General features: G+C 35.0%; 2 protein-coding genes across 7 annotated transcripts; both read right to left on the bottom strand.

Moving 5' to 3' along the window:
• Positions 1–2,219: 2,219 nt before the first annotated feature.
• LOC126688227 (uncharacterized) lies at positions 2,220–8,471 on the bottom strand. Of its 3 annotated transcripts, none has more exons than XM_050382865.2 (3): positions 8,154–8,471; positions 7,698–7,791; positions 2,220–5,716 (listed from the first exon to the last, which is right to left on the bottom strand). In XM_050382865.2, exon 3 carries the CDS (start codon positions 5,606–5,608, stop codon positions 2,618–2,620), a length of 2,991 nt encoding a protein of 996 aa, XP_050238822.1. In that variant the 5' UTR covers positions 5,609–5,716; positions 7,698–7,791; positions 8,154–8,471; the 3' UTR covers positions 2,220–2,617. The 3 variants fall into 3 exon arrangements, with proteins under 3 accessions (XP_050238822.1, XP_050238814.1, XP_050238830.1); XM_050382857.2 differs by having other exon boundaries at positions 7,698–7,796; XM_050382873.2 differs by lacking the exon at positions 7,698–7,791.
• Positions 8,472–13,303: 4,832 nt separating this feature from the next.
• LOC126665424 (kinesin-like protein KIN-6) lies at positions 13,304–21,394 on the bottom strand. Of its 4 annotated transcripts, none has more exons than XM_050358233.2 (27): positions 20,747–21,386; positions 20,472–20,671; positions 20,206–20,326; positions 19,995–20,089; positions 19,744–19,879; positions 19,375–19,440; positions 19,143–19,205; positions 18,875–18,925; positions 18,634–18,716; positions 18,442–18,553; positions 18,119–18,167; positions 17,881–18,032; positions 17,599–17,802; positions 17,358–17,426; positions 17,165–17,269; positions 16,517–16,627; positions 16,343–16,426; positions 16,044–16,154; positions 15,867–15,950; positions 15,547–15,657; positions 15,373–15,456; positions 15,211–15,294; positions 15,051–15,134; positions 14,724–14,810; positions 14,181–14,299; positions 13,974–14,052; positions 13,304–13,835 (listed from the first exon to the last, which is right to left on the bottom strand). In XM_050358233.2, the coding sequence occupies exons 1-27, from the start codon at positions 21,257–21,259 to the stop codon at positions 13,743–13,745; spliced, it is 3,150 nt and encodes a 1,049-aa protein (XP_050214190.1). In that variant the 5' UTR covers positions 21,260–21,386; the 3' UTR covers positions 13,304–13,742. The 4 variants fall into 4 exon arrangements, with proteins under 4 accessions (XP_050214190.1, XP_050214189.1, XP_050214191.1 ...); XM_050358232.2 differs by having other exon boundaries at positions 17,881–18,035; positions 20,747–21,385; XM_050358234.2 differs by lacking the exon at positions 15,867–15,950 and having other exon boundaries at positions 17,881–18,035; positions 20,747–21,387.
• Positions 21,395–21,629: the final 235 nt, after the last annotated feature.

A 21,629-nucleotide genomic window follows, 5' to 3' on the forward strand; every position in this document is an offset into this window, starting at 1 on the left:
TAGGTTCAGTAAGTTTGATGTAATGACTTGGTATTTGATTGAAATCCCAGCTTCTTGTGGATAGGAGCCTTGTACGGTACTAGAGGTGGCAAATATATGCCCAACCCAAGCACCCAATCCAACCCGCCCAAAAAAATACAGCCCATTTGCACCCAAAAAAAGTTTGGGTAATTTTTGACCCAACCCATTTTAGCCCAAAATATTTTGGGGTAAAATGGGTTTATAAGAATGACCCAATGGGTGAAATTAAGTCCAAACAAATTTCAATATGAAGAGTATTTGAGTTTTTAAAATAATATTTATAAGTTGTATAATTTATTTTTCAAAATAATTTTTTCCATAATTTTTTTTTTCCGGAAATTTATTTTTTTTCCATAAAATTATTTTTTCCGGAAATTTATTTTTTTCCGGAATTTATTTTTTTCCGGAAATTTTTGTTTTTCCAGAAATTATTTTTTTTCCAGAATTTTTTTTTTCCAGAATTTTTTTCCCAGAAAATTATTTTTTTTCGAAAAATTTATTTTTTTCCAGAATTTTTTTTTTCAGAAATTTTTTTTTTCCCGGAAAATTAATTTTTCCCAGAAAATTATTTTTTCGGATATTATTTTTTCGGGAAAATTATTTTTTTCCCGGAAAATATTTGTTTCTGAAAAATAATATTTTGAAAAGTAATTTCTTTGAAAAAAATTTAATTTGGTTTTTTTATTTTGAACTCTTTATCTCAAATATAGATTTCAAGTATCTCACTTTCTATTTTGGGTAATTTTGGGTTTTCATGACCCAACCCAACTCAAAATTACCCAACCCAAAACTACCCAAAAATATTATGACCCAAAATTATCCAACCCAAAAATGCCCAAATCCAAAGAAGCCCACCCAAACCCGCCCAAGAACACCCATTTGCCACCTCTATACGGTACCCAAAAGGTTCTTGATCCGCTAAGGTGCTTTGTGGATAATGATGCTCCATTATGGGTTAGTTACTGTATTACCCCTCTCATTTTATTAGACGCGTTTTACATTGAGCAGAAAAGGAAGTCAAAATATCAGTTAAATATTCTTCAAAAAATTATTATTAAAATTTGGAATGAAATATCGTTTTGATACTTTTTTAGACGGATCAAAATGATAAAATATCTATTCGATCAATGGTACACTATACGTTGAAGGCGCATCAACTCAGCCTTCTCTCCAAACCCAACGTTAATCCTAAACAGAATTATTTAGTTGGGTGGTCTTCCCCTCCATCTGATTGGATCAAGCTAAATACGGATGGTGCGATGCGTTCTTTAACGAACAATGTTGCATCCGGCGGTTTAGCTCGCAACAACGTCGGTGAATGGGAATTTGGTTTCGGCAGATTTATCGGTGTTTGCTCTGTGCTCCAGGCTGAATTGTGGGGTGCCCTTGATGGTTTGGATATCGCTTGGAATAGAGGCTACAAAAAGGTTATTCTTGAGATGGATAGCAAGCTTGCCGTAGATGCTCTTCGGAAGAATGTCAAAGTTACTAATGCCAATACGGGTTTGCTTAATGCCATCAGTTCTATCATCAATAGAAATTGGCAAGTAACTGTTTGCCACACGTTTAGAAAAGGGAATCGTTGTGCGGATTGGATGGCAAATCATGGCTTCTCCCTGCCTATTGGAGCTACTATCTATGATAATATGCCTACTGGCATTTCTAGTCTCATGCTAGAAGATATTGCGGGTGTTTCTATTCCTAGAATGTGTAGGATGAACTAGTCTTCTTGGCCTTGGCCATTCCTTTTAAATCAAAAAAAAAATGATAAAATATCTACCCTTTTTTCTCTCTCTCTCATAGCAGTCATTTTTTCCTCCATTTGTTCACTAATATCTCACATCATAGCACCAAACCTAAACCAAAATATCAGTGTTAATCTATTTAACAAGCGATTTCAGCAGTAGAGATGGAACACCAAAAAGATAATATCTTGGACTTCAATATAAATGCAATAGTCTGATAATATTGAAAGAAACAATTAAAGTCGGATGAAAAAGAAATGTTCCAAAATACAATATTTTATTGATCTAGCTCCCAAACTTAGAATAAAAAATTGCCCGACGTATAAATATAAAGAAAAATACTGAAATAAGATGCATTTAATTGAAAATTGATAGAAATAGAATTAGTTTGTAACCTTTGAAGAACAGACTAAAGTATAGTGAGCTCGTATAGAAAATGCGGAGACTAGAGAGTGAACTGAATTAGTTCCTTTGAATACTTGTGGTGCTATATAATAAAAAAGAAGAAACTACATGTACCAAAGCTTCTATGGTTGGGTTGGGGTGACGCCTTCTATGTAACACATTAAGTAAGAAATTAAAATTAAAACCAAAACTAAAGCAACCTAACACTTTTTTCTTCACCAATTAATCTCATGAATCATTACATTCATCAGTCTCCCACTTCTTTTATTCACTTCTGATCTCCTCTTCAGTGAGGCCAATGGAATCGCAGGCTCTTCGTCATTATCTTAGTTTAATTTCATAATAAATACCGTCTTACCCACTCCACCTCCCTGAATGAATTGTCCGATCCAAACATTTACAGCTCAATAATACCAAAAGAGGATCTCTGGCGACTACGACGTGCCTTATCTCCATGGAGGTTGTGGGTGTTTATACGGTAATGAGTAAGGCTCCCACCCACTATCCGGCTCCCGTCTTTTTCCACCCACACCAGAACCTGAAGACGGTTGAGCATTGACCCGCAAATGCTCTTCCATTGACCTAGTTTGACCAGGCATGAAAAGTTGTCTCAACCCTCCAGTGTTTCCACCTTCATTTGCAAAACCTGAATTCAGATCAAAGTTGTGCCGTGACGGTCCTGCACCGTTCAAACTTACTGGTGCACCGGTCATACTCATGATGAACGAAGGCTGGGAAAACGTAGGAACCGGAGATGCAGAGCCCAAAATCTGAGGCATCACAGGGGCACCTCTTGTATCAATCATGTAAGGAACTGATGAACCATGTCCGTAAATAGACATGGGAGCGGTTGTCAGTCCATTGTACCCGAAAACAGGAGAATGTGCGAACGGGCCAGTTGGAATCCCCAGAACACCTCCCATTCTTGCCATGTTAGCATCCATAGCAGGATCCATCGGCTTCCCATTCGGGAACTGAGAATGGAAGTCCTTTCTACCAATTTCCATTCTACCACCGACTTCAACTCTAGTACCCATGATTGAAATAACAGGATCGCCTCGTCTTGGTCCTACAAAAGCACCAACATTTTGGGTGGCACTGTAAAGCCCTTGGTCTAAAGAATCGTTATGAAAAAGAGGCCTATCGTTCAAATCAAAATTCCTTAGTGAAGGCTGCATAGATGATGATGATGATGCGGGAGATGGGCTGCGATGGCCATTCCGAGGGTAAAACAGCTGTTCCTGTATTCTCAAACCTGGAGCATCACCGTCATCACTGATACGATTTAAATCCAGGTTGGGCCTCTCTGATCTTCTAGGACCTACTTCAATCGATGATTCCCCAGAATGCAGGCCAGATGTGACTGGAATTTGTCTTCCGGAAGTTAATTCTATCATCTTCTCATCTCCGTCCTCGGCCACATTTAGATCAATAACAAGGCTGTCCTGTCTTTGTTTTGAACTGCTGCTAGTTCCCCCAGTCTCAAGAATCCTGTCAACATCTGAAGCCCTGCGTGGGGAAGCTGGACGGAAAGCACTAGTAGCTGCAGAACCTTTCCACCCGAGAATCCCCTCAAACTGCAATGGTGCATAAGGAGATCCAGAAACTGCTGTTGGTCTTGAAGCTGAAACAACAGAAATTGGAGTGGAGATGGGATTCATTGGGCGATCCATATCATCAGAACAGACTTCTTGATTCAAATCAAAGCCACAAAGCCCTTTCTCTGTATTAGCTTCTGGTTCTGGAGCCACTTCAGTCACCAGCGAGGACTCCAACTCCTGTGTTCCATTTTCTGCTTCCGCTTCCACATTATTTGAACTAGTTAAGCGTCCATCTTCTGCAGGGGAAACATCAGCTGACGGATTCTCTCCAATTCGCATGTCCTCTCGAGGGACCTCCATGTGTGGACTCTGTTTTCCATTTATAGAATCAGGGCTATCCGGCTGTCTAGTATCAGTTTCCATGACTTCCCCAGAGGAAGAGCTGCAAGACGGTTCATTGTAATCAATCACCTCCCTTTCCACTTCTTGGGCAACTTGTCGAGCAACTTCTAGAGCATCAACTATGCCATATTCAAGTTCAGTAGCAGATCTTCTCCCGTTAATCCAATCAGGTCTCTGAGTATCCATGGCGGGTCTAGAGATATCAGAATCATCTCTTACATCCTCAGCCCCATCACTGCTATGTTCTCTATCATCATCAGCAACTCCAATGTCTTCCAGTTCCATCCGTGAGAAAGGAGTCCCTACATCATCAGATTTCTCCAATTCCTTATCACTGTCAGATGAACCCTGCAGAGTATCAGGCGAGCAACTATCTTTGGCTGTTGACTGGAGCACTAGTGTTCCACAACGATTCATAGCCCCTGCATCATCTGGACTAGTTTTTGTTGGAGATACAGATGTTCCTGTATCTCCACATCCAGTCTTTGAATTAAAATCACCCTCCTCGGTGTCGACATTGTTTTGCAATTCAGGTTTTGCCAAATCCTCTTTAGCACTGGTAGCAAAAGCAACAGAAGAACTGGTGACAGCTTCCACCTTACTAGAGGGAGAAACTATCATACCTGAATTGTCAGAGAAACTGCTACGGGCCTTGGATGAATCCAGCTCTTGTTCATCAGTATTTTCTCCTCTGGGAACAGGAACACTACAAATCTCAGTCAAAGCAGCTCCTTCAATAATAACTGTGGAGGATTTTTCCTTCAATAAAGGACTCTCTGGTACAGAGTTTGACAAGACAGGCATGCTGAGAGGATCTGAGGATTTATCTTCTATGTTTTCTTGAGTTTGAATCTGTACATCATCAACTCTTTCTGATTGAAGAGAACTTGAAATAAATTGCAAATCTTTGTCCCTGGCAGACTCTGCCCCATTATTTTCTACATCGACATTTCCGTTAGGAAGAGGAACATCTGCAGCAGTACATTTTTCCCTGCTCTTCTCACTGCTAAGCAGACTCCCATCATGATGAATACTATCACTAACCCTATCTTGCTTCCAGCTATTGAAAAGTGCTCTTGCTCTATCCTGAACACGGGAGCAACCATGGTCAAGAAGATTATTGACAGTGATCCAGATCCCAGAAGAAACAGATCTCTCTTTATCTATTTGCAGTTTTTCCAGTGCTCTCAACAGGGCAGTAAGTGACTCTTCTATGAAACCATCAGCTGTATCCTTACCAAAATTTTGAGCATCTTTTAACCATCTATCTATAAACAATAGTCCATCTAATTTAATGAAAAGATCAAGACAATCTTTATTCTCTGTAGCAGCTATTGTGCTTGCAACCGCAGCCCACTGCCTGGTAGCATCACCAACATTCTTCACGGTACAATCTTTCTCCTTCTGCATTACAGCAACCAACTCATGTACTCTAGACAGGGCTGTGAGCCCATCTTTCATCTCAGTTAGTGTAAAGAAATCTTCAAGTGTCATAGTGTTTCACATTCGACACCTCCAGGTACTAAATAAGTCCTTGTGATGAACTGATCCTTTCTTTTCCATACAGAACAATTAGCTTTGGAAACAATATTAACAGAAAAGCTGCAGAAGACACAAAACAGAAATCAATAACACCACCAGATGGTATACAATAAGTCACATCGCCACTGTAAATAATTCAGATTCGAAGTCATAAAAAACCAAGGGCATAATTTAAACAAAAATTGGCCACGCGCAAGCCAATGGTAAAAAAAATGCATGTCATTGACAGGACTTATTTTGCTTCAGATGAAGAAAATTCAAGGAACATAGCCCAAACTCGTTGATTACTGAATAGGAAGAATCATAATAAGCTGCTATACTTCGAGAACATCATAAAAATCTAATCAGCTGTTAAACCACTATAAACTATATCCACATCATATATGACATTTGCAACTAATTTATTGTGAGGAGATATGACACAGCTTGAAAAATAACGAGATTCAAGATATGGCTTATTCCAATGTCCTAGATACTTCAACAACAAAAGAAACAATACTGAGTTTTGACAAAATTTACATAATACTTCCAATGATTGTCCAAAGTTGAGGAGTTTAATTCAAGGAAAAAAGAAAATTAATAGAGGACTCAAAGGAAACAAAAAACACAAGCAATTTGAAATCTTCGTCAAACAAGGCAGACGACAATCACCAAAGGAGACTTTTGTTTGCTCTAATAAAAGCACAATATCAGCTAATGAAATTTCCAAATAAGTTTATCAGCACTGACCTGCATTGTTCCACCCATTTCAGGCAAAATGTAGCTAGGCCAGGTAAACAAATGAGATTCACAGTTAAAATGAGAACACCATACAAACTTGCAGCTTGGTGTAAGTATTTTATTGACAATATATTGTTTCATTCTAACACAGAAAAATGAAAGTAAAAAAGAGATCTTTCAACTAGGGTTTTTTCGTCTAGACATTTAAACCATACCATCACAATACTGACTTCTTTTAAATCCCTTTCCATTTATTTCGTTCAATTTGTCAATCCAGGTAATAAGACATCATACAGATAATGTGAGTAAAACACAAGGAGAAACTTGTTCTTACGTCTTAACTTTTTTAGATGAGGTAACCATGAAAGGATAATAAATGTAAATTTTAAAACTCAAAGCTACGGGATCTTCATGAAAACAAGCCAAGCCACAGTTGGGAGAGGGATGGAGAGGTGGAGACGGATGGACTGTCTAACATTCTATGTTGGACACAATTTGCTTAAGAAAAGTCTAATCAAATGCCAATCCTACTCTAACATAACAATCTAGAAGTAACTAAATAAATTTACTTGCCAAAAAATAAATTATAGCCACGTACAATATGGTGATTCAAAAACCGGTGAACAGAAAAAGAACTATCCGGAAAATTATATGAACACCTTTGCATCTTCTAAATCCAAATTTCTATTTACACAGTATATAAGAGAAATGTCTGTAAAATTATAGCATTGGAAGAAACACTATTATTGAGCATTACAAACAAAACACAAGACAGCTAAAAGTTGAGTAAGAGAGCAGTACTTCATAATTAGAAGCACAAGAATCATTATACAGGTATTATATAATCAAAGCTTAATACATCCTAAATTTGACACCTAATAAAACATGTATATGTTACAGTTTACGTTATGGATGTCACCTATCAACTTGACTGCTGTATAAAGTTTGTGTGTGCATTACATAAACCAGAACCACTTGCAACCTTGCAAAGGGTTGCTCTGGCCAGACAGATGATACAAGGGGGGGGAATTCATTCGCCTTGCAACACCCAATTACAGAGGTAGCATATACATTCAACAGATCACAAAGACTTCCACAAACAACACATAACTTAAATTTCATTTTAAAACCTCAACAAAACTTTCAACATGAGCAAAAATCATACTAGTAATCTATTGAAAAGTACAAACCAGGCATACTTACAATTATCAGAATTAAAAATTAAATATTTAATGAAAAACAAACACGAACAAACATAACATTGCATAAGCGAACAAAAATAGTAACATCCGAAGTTATAAGTAAATAGAATTAAAATTACCAGGCTCGTGAAGACCCGTTTGAAGAGCAGCAAGTATACACAGACCACAACTTACAGACAGTTTCACCAAATAAATAGTTTGTCAATCCAAAAACTGCACTGCATAAATCGAATTAAAAAAAATCATCAAATAAACATAATCACACAAAGAATTGCAAAGATAAAAGTTAAGGCATAATTAAATTAGCCTCAATAAACTACATAAAACAACACTAAACAAAACTTTATCAATTACAAATCCTAAAAAGATCAAACCCTAGAAAATCAAAAAATCATTAGCAGAAACATGAAAAACAAAACCCTAGCTATTATGGCAGTGTATATAAAGTGAGGTGTATAATAATTGAATTTAGATTAGGACAATTAATGCAGGGAAAAATGAGGATTAAATAGCGCTAAAACTCCAAAATAGAATAAAATAAAAAACAATAACTAGAAGCGAGAGATAAACTTTACCTTCAATAAATTAATGTTCTTCTATACAGCCGAAATCACAAAAACGGAAACCCTAGCTGCCAAACAGCTATAGTAGAGAATAAGAAACTCAATTTTATTATCGACGAGTTTTCCTTTCTCTCTCTAGAAAATTCTCTCTCTAGAAAATTCTCTCTCTAAAAAGAATTTGTTGTGTTTGGTTAATAGTTTATTTTCTCTCTCTTCACGAAAACCTCGCTTGCTTTGTTCTCTGCGAAAGGCGAACCAGAGAAGAAAGGAGGAGATAGAGAGAGAGCTGTGCGTATAAATTCTTTTTTATTTTATTTTAATTCTGGCCTAATTTTGAAATTTAATTTAATTCAATTTTCTGGTCGCTTTTAGTTTGCTATTGGGTGAAGCGCACGTGCCGCGCATGCGAGCGAGAGCGGCTGGGTTGGAGCCGGCTCGATAGATAGACAGGTAAGCTACCATGGCATCTTAAAAAGGACAGAATTGGAATGAAAATAAAAGAAGGAGAAAAGTGTCAAAATCGGTATGGTGACGTGGCACTGAAGATAGAGTGGACATGAACTGGTCCAAGCTGATATTGATAGGAGCACATCGTTTTCTATGGCTCCATGCTTTTTAAGATAGCAGCTTCTTCTGAGTCACGTGCTCTTTACACGTGTCCCTTTTTATACTGTTTTTTCTTGCTGACTACATGATCTTGTTTCTTGTCATTTATTTGAAATTAAATAAAAAAATTATATAATTTGTTTTCATTAGCACAATCCTTAAATTTCCACAAAAATAAACCTTTGATGAATACTAATTAAGTGGTACAAATTTATGTTTGAAACTATGATAGAACTTAATAAAAAGACATTTGCATGTGATCAAAAGGTAGCTCACTGCAAATTACTGTGAAAAAATAACTCCTTTTTCACGTGGTGGGATTATAGTAAAATGAAATTAATGTCGTTGCTGTGTATACCATATCTTTTTTTTTAATGTTTTATGGATATTTTTTTTTTGATAATTAGAGAGGAGAGCGTTTGTGAGAGACAACGAACCCACAACCTGAGAGTTTATTATGTAGCGCTTATACAGTTTGAGTTATAACTCATTGGTTGAACTTATTGTGCAAGTTAGATGGGATTAATTATATATAGCTTAAGATTGAGGAATATTTGCAACATATTAATAAAAATGTATTTAACCCCAAGGCGCAAGTGAGTTGGTAAAGCATTTTGTTGATTTAAGTGAAGTCGTAAGTTCGAACCGTACTCATGTATGTAACCGTTTAAAATTAAAGATACGAATTTTTCCTCCCGTAAGGCACTTATCCCGCTCGATTGAGTATTAGTTTAAATATAGAAAGTTAAAAGATGTCGTTTCATAGTTGAGATTCATTCAGCATACCTCATGAAATTACCACAAAAATATATACAAAATGTAAGATATAAATTTGATATTCTGATGAATTATATATATGCAAAAATATGTATAAATAGCATGAGCATATGAGTGAGGTCTATCTGCAGAAATGGAGGCTAATTAAAGGAGTGATTGGTGTTGTCCATTTCCTGCAAATCCTAAAAGGTGACGAGTCTCATCAACTATTCATATGCAGGGGCGGAACTAGGGAGGGTCGAAGAGGGTCGGCCGACCCTCCTTGCCGGAAAAAAATTAAAAAAAAATATAATTTTTAGGGTTTTTTCCATAAGGGCGGTTATAACCGCCCCTAGAAACCGCCCCTACATGTGTTAGGGGCGGTTTTTTCTTTGTAAGGGCGGTTAAAACCGCCCCTACAACTACAAATAAACAGATTTAAACTTTATTTATAGCCGTTTGATTTTTAAATAACCGAACGTAAAAATTTCGACTCTCCTAAGTTGGAGTCCTGGTTCCGCCACTGTTCATATGTATACTAAGTTTGTGTACTTTTGAAAGAAATAGTAGGAGAATAAATCATACTCGGGGATTAATGAATAAACACTATAGTATTTTTCTTTGTACAAGACAATGATTCTAATTTATGTAGACTTTAAGCCTTAGTTTTATAGTATTGTTATTCGGATAACAATTAGATCGACATGGAGTCAAAAAGAATTTAAGATTACCAAACTTTAGATTTAATATTTCTTTTTTCAAAATGGTAATCGAATTTTACATTTTTTAATTTAAATAACCAAAAATTACATTCTTATCAATGAGATGTATTTACTATTTACATAATTTCCAGTGTGCTTCTACTTATATGGACGGCAAAAACAGTGTATTATTAATTTTGAAATTACCAAGCTATATACTTTATTTTTTTTAAAATAGAATCTAATCCCATATTGATCTAATTGTTGTTCCACCATCCACGTAAGTAAGATATTGTCAAATAAGTCACCTTCCTTTAATAAGAAAATAAATATTTAATTATCTAAATAATAGATAAAATTTTGATGAATATTATGTAAAACCCAATGTTGTCAAAACCGATCCGGTCATCGAACGGTCGAACCGGTGACGATAGAAGGTGAAGGGTTTAAGATTCAGCCGGGGTTGAATTGAAAATTCGAAAATAATAATATATTTAATAATTATTTATATAATTCTATGAGAAATAAATAGTTTATATATAAAATTATTTAAAAATATAATTATATTATAAAAATTATAATAAATTATTAAAATAATAAAATAAATATATTTTATCAAAAGAGTTTAGTCCAACATTTCAAACAATCTCTATAAAACAGTATGAATCTCTATTTAATCAAGTAATTTGATTAGAAAATAAGATATATAGGTCTTTTAATGTCTGTTTTACGGTAAATAAATTTTTTTGTTTAGAGTGAAAAAATAGGCTAAATAAAAAATAAAAAACCCTTAATACCCATTAAATTCGGACTGGGTCGGCCGGATTTTGTCCGGGTTATTAAAAGAAGGGTTTTATGGGTGTTCCGCCTCGGCCAAGACACCGGTTCCCGGGTTATCAGGTTGAACCGGCCGGGCAGGGTCGGTTTTGACAACCATGGTGAAAACACTAATTTGATAACCTTATTTTTTTTTAACTCCGTGGATATGTATGAATATGTTTAATTACTACACAATCTTGTATCAGTTAATGCCCGACCAATAGGTGCTCTATATGTGTGATGTTGGGAGATCAACTTATTTGGTTCTTTCAAATGCAATTTATTTATACTATTTGACGAGACAGAGAATAAGAACAAATTGGGTAATTATCTTCATCTTGAAATATTTTGATCCTAGAAAAAGCTAAGATACGTCAAGTAAGAAACAACAGACAAATATTCTTTATCCAAATCCATAAAACAAGATATTCATAATATGGTAAATTGATTCGCTACTTCAAACTAATTTTCCTTTAATATTCTTACAAAATTCCAGTCAAAAATTGATCGTCACACTAATGTTAAACTCACTTCACAAGAAAGAGCAGTAATAATTAAAATTGTTCAAAGCAGCCATTTTGGAAAAATTGGTTCAGTAAAATAAACTAAATATGAATTTGCCTTTCGGGTCAGCAAAATTGTAAGTGAAATAATTCTATCAACTGGTGACTTCTTCCAATATTCAACATTGTCGTAATTCTTTTGAACTTCTTTGCACCAACTAAAGTAAACATAAAATTTTGTATCGTTACATGAGCAACGTGATGCTTTTAGTTTTAATTTTTTAAAAATGAGGATTAGGGAATTTCACTTCTATTACCGCAGTCCCGAACGCAAGTCCTGTCAATCTTAGATGAGCTACTTTTACGACTTGGGCAAACCCTTCTCGTCGAGAGTATGCCGTCGAAATTGAATTGATTCACTAATTGACCCAATGTTAAAGCAAATGTTTTAGAAACTGAATTTTATTGTTCAGTCCATGAAGTAAAAAATAAATTTACACTTATACTATGGTGAACACATATTTTCTAGAACCTCTATACATTTAAAATTTAAACACATACAAATATTTTTAATAAGTAATTAGATTGAAACTAGTTGATAATCACATTCTAATTTTACACTTTTATTAATTTAACAATTTTCAGAGTTTCTGAAGAATTATTCGATTCAAAGAAGTTGTGAACCATTTTTAGAGGAAAACCGAATCAAGCTAACATATGATTCTCAATCGAGCCGATTGAACTATCAATTCAGTTCTTAAAGTACCCATTAAAGCTTATTACTTTAGATATTAAATTGGAGGTCAACTATCAATCTATGAAAAAGAGAGAATTTGTTGCTTAAATATATGTGAAATAGTGAGCAATAATTATAATGTAGAACAGACACCTGAAAAGTAAAGAAACAAAAAGGAGGGAAAAAGATAAGGTCAAAAAAGGGTTTAAAGTTTAAAGTTTAAACCTAATGAGTTGGGAGTGAAGTCATACATACATCCCCACTTATAACTCTAATTGCTATTTCTAATCTCATTTCATGCATACAAAATCTCAAAATTAGAAGTTTCTAATTGAGACAACCTGGCCATGAACCTTTTTATTAAAACCACATAAAGGTTGGTCAATGGTCTATCATGATCACCTGCTGGACCCCGTAGAACCATTAAACTACTCAAATTATTTCACTCGGTTTCTACTACCAAAATCGTCAATGGGTCACCTTTAATATTGCAAATATCTTGCTAAACATAATGGTGTTTTAATCAATCGTAAAAAGGTAAATACATGGCCACGTTAAACATTATCCTCCACCGTGAACAACAGAGTTCAGCTTTCAGAAATGTTAAGATTTCTATCAAGCATTATGCAAAACATAGAAAATGCCTAAAACCAAAAGAAAACACACACAAAAAAAGGAAAAGTTATCTGGCATTTTCATATCAACCCACATTCTCATATTTTTACCATAAAAAGAGGGGAAATCAAATTGAAACTCTTAGGTCAAATTACAATGTTCCTACTAATAGACTATGCAAGCGAGGACAGATCAACCAATAATTTCAAAACAAATACATGGCAGTAAAAAATACTTAGGCACGGTTCTAAACAAATATTTTAAAATCAAACCCGAAGGCCATCAATCCACGATTTAATCAGTTCAATCAGTAAAATAAAAACAAATATGTTTATACAACATATACAGTATGTTTATATTTTTTTAAATAACTATTTAAAATTTAAACACAGATAATTTTAATTAGCAAATGGATCACATTCTGACTAGTAAATAAAGAACCACATAATTTTTACAATTTAATCAATTCAATAGTTTTTGCATTTTTTTTCTGTTCAAAGAGATTGAACCGAAAATCTGATTTTTAAGAAAGAACCGAACCAGGCTCATACTGCATTCACGGGCAAACCAGTTAAAGAGGACAGCCCAGTTCAGTTCTTAAAACACTGTTCTACACTATCATTACAATGTTAAAAACCCAACTCCATTAATGTGCTATAGGAGTTTGCTACGCTACCACACTACCCATAATCCATTTACATTTGCTGTAAGTGGTAAACCTTTGGTTTCGTGTAGCATCCAGACCGGAGTTAGTCCTGTGGCTATGACTATAACGGAAAGGCCCAAACAAAAACCGAAAAGACCTCTCCTTTCCTATAAGGCATATGTTACCAAAAACAAAAACTGAGTCAGAAAGATTCACATACTAGCGATACAGTTTGCTTTGAAGCAAACGTTGAAGAGAGATACTGCCCTGAGTTCTTTCATCAGCAACCATTTTCTTTCCAGCCTTTTTACCCTGCAAGTTAAAAAACAGCAAAAGAAAAACGAATAAGAAATTTTGCGTCTTTTGTTAATCAGGCGACATCCGATTTGAACCGGGGAAAAAGGATCCAATAATAAATAAAAAGTAAATTTCCCTCTTTGATAAACTTACTTTTGGTTTCTCAGGCTCATTCTCAATCCCTAGTGCACTAATGTCCCTTAGCAATATAGATGAGACTGGCATAAGTCTCCTGATTTTTACCATACAAATAAAGACTAAATTAATTAGACAGCTGACAGTTTCAAATTGATTTGAAGACAATTGAAATATCTTAAAGAAACAGTATTCGACATAATAATTGTAAGACAGACAACAAACCTCTTTGGTTTTTTCAATGTCGATGATGTTCCTGAAGCCTTGGATATTATTTTGATATCTGGCTCATCAAGGTTAGATGTAACATCATCCTTGTTTGATTGTGGTAGATCCACCAGTTTCTGAAAAGAAAGAACAGAGTTAATTCTTCTTCCGATAGTTATCCTTAGGAATCGATTTGACTAAGGGGTGTTAGATAATGAAATTTATGAATTTAAATAAATTTAATCATATAAAAAGTTTATGAAAATCCAAATTTTTTAAGAACGTAAAATTACAATTTTTATCTCTTAAATGAAAAAGTTGAAATCTAACAAGTTTTTTGATAGGTGAACTATTTTAATATTTTATTATTCTAAATTTAACTTTAAAAATTTATTAATTTCATATTTAATCTAAATGATGAAATTTTTAAATCCATAAATTTATATTCCATGTATTTAAAACTTGGTTTTGATAAATACTATGAATTTCAAACTTTCAATCCAAAGGGGCCTTCATTTAAGTTTCGAAGATGAATTGGAAGGGAGGAGTTCAAAGGTATACCCTATTAGCCTCCTTCAGAATATCCTGATCCTGTCTTGGTGAGCTTTTAGATGCCTTCACAGCTGAAGAATGAACATTCACATCCACCTGGACATAAAAATTTCAAACATAATTTACTTCAACAGTGAAAAAAAAATGCACATCACATGTATTATTGATAATCACACACAAGCGTTGAAATATAATGATCGCATCTTGTAGAACTACAACTTTCAGATTCCTTGAGGTTGGGAGAAGGAACATTCACATCCGTCTAAAAACGAGACCCAAATAGTAACTACTTTGTAAGGAAGAAAATGCACATTTACTACTTTGACGACTGCATACCACTGTTGTAGTGTCTTGATCCTGCATTGGTGTGCTACTGTGTGCAGATACCTTCAGGCCCGAAGAATGAACACTTGCGTCTGCCTACAGACAAAAAACCCCAACAATGAGTTACTTATAAAAGTTGGAGAAATACACTTTGTTATTGATGGTTACATACCAGTGCTGAAATATCCTGATTACATCTTTGAGCGCTTCTGCATTCAGATTCCTCAAGATTGGAAGAATGAATATTCACATTTGTCTAGACAGAAAGAATTAAATACAAATAAAATCCCTTCGCGAGCTTCAAAATGTGCATGTATTACTAATGATTACATACCGGAGTCGAAATCTCCTGATCATGGCTCGGAGTGAAACAACATTTAGATTCCTCAAGGCAAGGAGAGGTGCTGTTCGCTTCCATCTTAGCAACAAAACCCCAATATTAATGGATAGCTTATAAAACTTTAACTGCAGGTATTTACAAGGTGTAAGACTTCAGTCTCCTATTCACCTGACTTCTAACACCCTGATCGCCTTTAGGAGAAGTGGTACAATCAGATGCCTCAAGGTTAGGAGTATTACTGCTCGCAACCATCTGAAGACTAGTTTCATATTGATTTTCCTGAAAAAGTCAAAGTAAATTTATTCAAATGCAATCCATCATTTTCTGCTTGTGTCAAAACATACTATTTGCTGATTGTGCAGTATAAAGTGAAAAAAAGGTTTAAACAGTTATTCATCCAATATTCACATTTGTCTAGACTCAAAGCATTAAATATAAAATCCCTTTGCCCGCTTAAAAATGTGCATGTATTACTAATAATTATGTACCGGAGTCGAAATCTTCTGATCATGTCTTGGAGTGCAACAGGATTTAGATTCCTCAAGGTAGGGAGAAGAGCCATTCACTTCCATCTTAGCAACAAAAGCCCAATATTAATAGATTATAGCTTATAGAACTTAACCGCATAGGTATTCAAGGGGGTGAGATTTCAGTCTCCTATTCACCTGACTTCTAACACCCTGATAGCCTCTAGGAAAAGTGGTACAATCAGATGTCTTGAGATCAGGAGAATTTCTGCTCACACCTGTCTGAAGACTAGTTTCATATTGATTTTCCTGAAATAATTAAAAGTAACTATTGATTCATTTTCAATCCAATATCAATTGCTCTTTGTAAAACATGATGTGAAATAAAGGTTTAAACAATTATTCATCAGACATTCACAATTTTCTAGACAGAAAGCATCAAATGAAAATCCTTTTGCCTGCATGAACATGTTCATGTATTACTAATGATTACATACCGGAGCTGGAATCTCCTGATCATGTCTTGGAGTAGAACAGGATTTAGATTCCTCAAGGTAGGGAGAAAAGCCATTCACTTCCATCTTAGCAACAAAACCCCAAAATTATTAGATAGCATATAAAACTTAACTGCATAGGCATTCAAGGGGATGAGACTTCAGTTTCCTATTCACCTGACTTCTAACACCCTGGTCGCCTCTAGGAGAAGTGGTACAATTAGATGCCTCGAGAACATGTGAATTTCTGCCCACATCCACCGGCAGACTAGTCTCATTTTGATTTTTCTGAAAAATTCAAAGTAACTTTTGATTCATTTTCAATCCAATCTCTTATGTGAGAAAAACATACTATTTGCTACTTGTAAAATATATGGAAAAAAGGTTTAGACAATTATTCATCAGATATCTGCACAAATGTCCAGAAGACATCATATTTGTCCAGAAGACATCATATTAGTGCAGTGTTTATGTATCTTATCCTTGCAAAAATATAATTTTGTTTTAGATACAGAAATAAGAGACGATATTTCTTTGGGATATTATAAGCATCAATTTTACATTATTACCTTCTTTCAAATGCATATATGACACAATACAAATATAAATTTGAATATATTAGTCATGACCACATGATACAGAAATGAAAGGAAGTGCCATCCTCTATTGAGTGTCAAACGCCATGACACCAAAAACTTTTATTTAGTTTTCATATTTCTTTTTGCAATGCAAAATTGTGCTCACAGTATACGCGAGCAACCTATATTTTATTCTACTTCTAATTAGAAGTCAAGATTTAGGATAAATAAAGAAAGGTCTTTGCACCTGGGACAGTAGATCTTTATCCCATAGTGGACTACAGTCACGATTTGCACAATTACTATTAGACTCGAATGCCTCGCGATTCACATCATGAATGCCAACATTCATCTACAGGGGGAAAAAAGAAAAATTATAAAATCAGTAACTCTAAGCAAAAATGTGAACCAAAAAAGTAAGGAACCGTTTCTAGATAGACCTGGTTCAATAAATCTCGATCCAGGTTGCACATTGTAGGAGAACAGTGGAGCTCATTAAGCATCTTCATCTGGACATAGAAACAAGTTTAAATCCATTATCTTCATTATGGATAACTATACAGGTGCGAATAATAGAAAGAACCATAACAGTAACCCAAGAATTAAACAAGGAAAGACAGTTCAAACTTATCAATCGGAAAACAATATCAATCGGAAAATATAACTGCAACATTTGCTTACCTCCTCACTGTAGCTACTTTCATTTTCCTGAAGATATACTGGGACAACAACTTTGTTTTCCGCTTCTAGAAAGGACTTCACAGGATTTTCCTGGGAACAAGTGCATCGTGAATTCAAATCCTCCATCCGCTTTTCCAGCTCAAGATATTTCGACTTTTCACTTCTAAGGTTCTCATTCATACTTTCAATTGTCCTTTCTGCAACCTAATTTACACAATGTGTCAATGGCTTTGACAGGAATATAATAAAATTGAAAAAGACAAAACATAAATTCCTTAACACCTTCAGTTTTCCGTTACATTCCTTCAAGACATTCCACAATGCTTTTGCAAAATTTTGCATTATCGTATGGTTTCTCTCCCTTGTTGCCAAATTACTACAGTCAGACATTACAGAAGCAATTTCATCGGAGTCCAATTTAGAGATTCTCGAGGCTTCTGTCAGTCAAATCAGAATCTTATAAAGAAATAAATAAAGTGGATCATTAAGCAATTTTAACTACACATATAAAAGTAATTACCTTCAATCAAAAGTGAAGTTTGATCTCCATTGCTTTTTTCTTCTTCAATCTGGAAAAAAAAAATTATGACGTAATACTAAATAGTTATGTCTACATAAATAACATAGAACCCTGTAATGTAACATTCAGTTTTAATATCAAAGCTACCCACCAAAATCTCATGCTCAGACAATGAGATCTCATGAAATCAAATTCACAACCATTGCATTTAAGAAATATAAAGATTTACTCAGGAGTGGTCAATTTCAAATTTCAAAGATCCATAGTTGTTGAAAGGTATTCTGTAAATGTTGTATCTGTTCAAAAGGGGAAAAACACAATACCACATGAGGAACAACGCTGCAGAGTTTCTTTCTTTTCGGCTCTACATTTCTAGATAAAGATTGAATTTGCCTCTTCTGATGAACTGAAGAGGATTGCTCCTCAATATTGAACCTATACATATATAGATAAGGTAAGCTGCATCAAGATAGTCCTCAATAAACTTTAAGTGTGAATAGATGTGATAAGTTTACTTGATTTTCATATAAGGTGAAGCTTGTCTAAGGAGGTAAGCTGTATCAAGATAGTCCTCTTCTCCTGGTTTTACCGTTAAAATCTGAAATGACAAAAAGGAAAAAGATATATGAATATATAACATAAAGAAAACTGAATGTCATGAAGAAGATATGAGAGATTTTGCAAAAGTAAAACATATATCTCCAGAATATAACTCGATTAGTTGAGCCAACAAAATTTGGAACCAAAAGTGCATACCAAAGCCATCCGCTTCTTGCCTTCAAAATAGTCTCGTAAATACCTAGTCAGCTGTTCCAAGGAAGTCAAAATGTGTAACTTATGTATAAATCATAAGGAACATTGTTTATCAAACAAAAATAGCTCTTAAATGCAATACAAAACAAATATGATCCATTATAAAAAGATAAAGAAATAATCTCTCCACCGACAAAAAACACAGATCGAGAGAATCAATAATAGACTAATAGTGTCATTTAAACATGTAACAAGGTGCACTATAAATTACCAAAGAATTCTGAAAATGCTTCTGCAATGGCTTCTTGGGGTTCTTTTGGTGCTCCAATAATGACTAGAAACCAAAAAAAAAATGACAAAAGTAAATGAATATGAAAATGTTCAAAAGCACTAAAAAGTAACTTTTTGACATCAGCCAGAGATAAGGCTTGAAAAATAAAAATTGTCACAAGAATAACGAGAATCCCATTTAAGAAACAAGAAACCAAATTGTGATTACGTACTCTTAGGCACAGACCAAAAACCATTGATGTGTTGTTAATGAAGTTACTTTCAAGCAATCTTGACCCCTGCAAAATGATAAACCGAAATTCAGATCCAAGGGATTGAAAGTAGTTTCAGAGCTCTGAAAACTCCAAAGATGTCTACAACAGCATACCAGAAACATTGTTGATTGTCCCAGTTCCAAAAAGAAACCTTTCTACTTAACTATTTGAGGCTTAAATTATTCTTTTCACTAAAAAAGAAATCAGATGTTCCAGCTACCTAGATGTTCTGATCTTACTACACCAGGGAGTTTTTGCGACCAAAACTGTGATTTCAATAAGCATCAAGTTTTAAATTGTACAAATAGTAGAATTAAATCTCGAAACCTGATTCCCTGTTCTCCTTTCTCTCTCAGCTCCAGCAAGGTCAACAATGGTTAAGACAGCATTATTTGGTTGAACATCTACCGCTCTATTGCATTTTTTCGCACAACTGTGAATGTTGATGATGCACTGGGATCGGCTGCAGAATGCAAACATGATGAAATGGGAAAATTTGATCAACCCTGAACCTTACGAGGTAAAGCAATGCTGGTAGAGACATACAGCCAAAATAAAAGTATATATATGCTGAGCACCTCGATTGACTGTTTGTATTGGTCATGGCTGTTGCACGTTTCAGCATTGCAGAAGCTATCAAGGATTCTGCTTGTGCAGCATCAGTAATTGGAATCTGGTTTCATAATGAAGTAGCATAACTTAAATAATCTGAAAGCATCTCAACTGTTATAATAACAACACAACCATCGTTTAACATGAAAAACCAGAGCAAGTACGTTGAATATTAACCTCTTGTAGACCTTTGATTGTTGATTGCTGCATTGACAAATCAGCTCCATCTGGGGATAAATCAAACATTTTCTCTGCCTTCCCTCCTTCAGAATATATTTCAAACATTGATATGGAAAATCTGCAAGCAATCACATCAAATACAAAAAGTGGCCCAAAAATGTCAGTCAAAAACCACACTCCTAAATCATGACCATCATGAGTACCATAGTAAATGGACTCGCGCAATTTTTAACCAAATCATAAGAAGAAACATTGTCAATAACCTTGAAAACTTAGAGCCACCAGCTTCCAGCACTCCAAATATGCGTTTAAGCGCAAGCGGAACCATGCCAGGCTCCTTGGCGGTGCCAAAAACCGTATGAGTCTTTCCTGAACCGCTAGGCCCTAAAGCAGCAATCATTCCATTTTTGCCATTAAGAAAATCATCTACCAGTGGCTTCACCATATCATTGTAAACTGTATTCTACACAACAAATTCAACATTGTAGAGTTATAACCTAGAATCCAAATAATTAATGAACATAGAGCAGACACAAACCTGGGAAGAATCGGAGGGAAAAACACACGAAAACCCTTCATACACCACGGATTTTATCCTTTTCGATTCTTGTAAAGCTACAGGCGGTGATAAAGTCACCGACTGAGAATCATTAACCGAAATACAAATGTTGTTAATCTGCTTCCTCTTCGTGCAATTAGTACTGTTCTCTTTGGTATTATTTTTCTTCTTTGCTTGAGGCCATACATTTTTCTGCCTCAGCTTGATATTTTGATCGTCTTTACAGGGAGTCTTTGGCGGCAAAAGAGGCTTAATTCTGAGATAGACTCTCAGACTTTCGGAATCAGAAGTTAGGGTTAAGGGAGACGGGTCCGGTTGAGGAACATCGATTGAGAGAATGTCCTGCAGAGGAAACGGAGGAATTTCTTGTTTTTTAGGTTTTGAAGAGGTGAAGTTTAGTGCAGGAGGGTTTGATAACGGCGTCGGTCTAGCCCGCCGGTGAGGATTCCGGCGGACGGTTACGGACCATGGAAGTGGAGTATTGGATTCCATTATAATCTATGTTTGTGTCGAAGAGCTTGGAAACGGTGATCTTGTTCTTGGGCGTGAGCACTGAGCAGTGAGTGGGAAGAAAGAAAGAAGGGCACAGTGATTTTGAATTTTAAGGAGGGAGAAATATTGTCTAGTTTGCTCACTCATTTTCCTTTATTACTCCCTCATTTTATCCAAATACTATAAATTAGTACCTCGTGTTTCTACCTTGACAACTAGTAGCAAAGTTGAAAAATATTATCCAGAAATACTACTGCTAAACTGAATTAACCAATCGATTCAATCCAAACTAATAATTTTATCTCTTTAATAGTATTAATCTAATTATTAATTTTAATTGACAATAATATAATTAAATTAATCAAAATAT

This window comes from Mercurialis annua, linkage group LG1-X (genome assembly GCF_937616625.2).
Source record: "Mercurialis annua linkage group LG1-X, ddMerAnnu1.2, whole genome shotgun sequence".
NCBI classification, from domain to species: domain Eukaryota; kingdom Viridiplantae; phylum Streptophyta; class Magnoliopsida; order Malpighiales; family Euphorbiaceae; genus Mercurialis; species Mercurialis annua.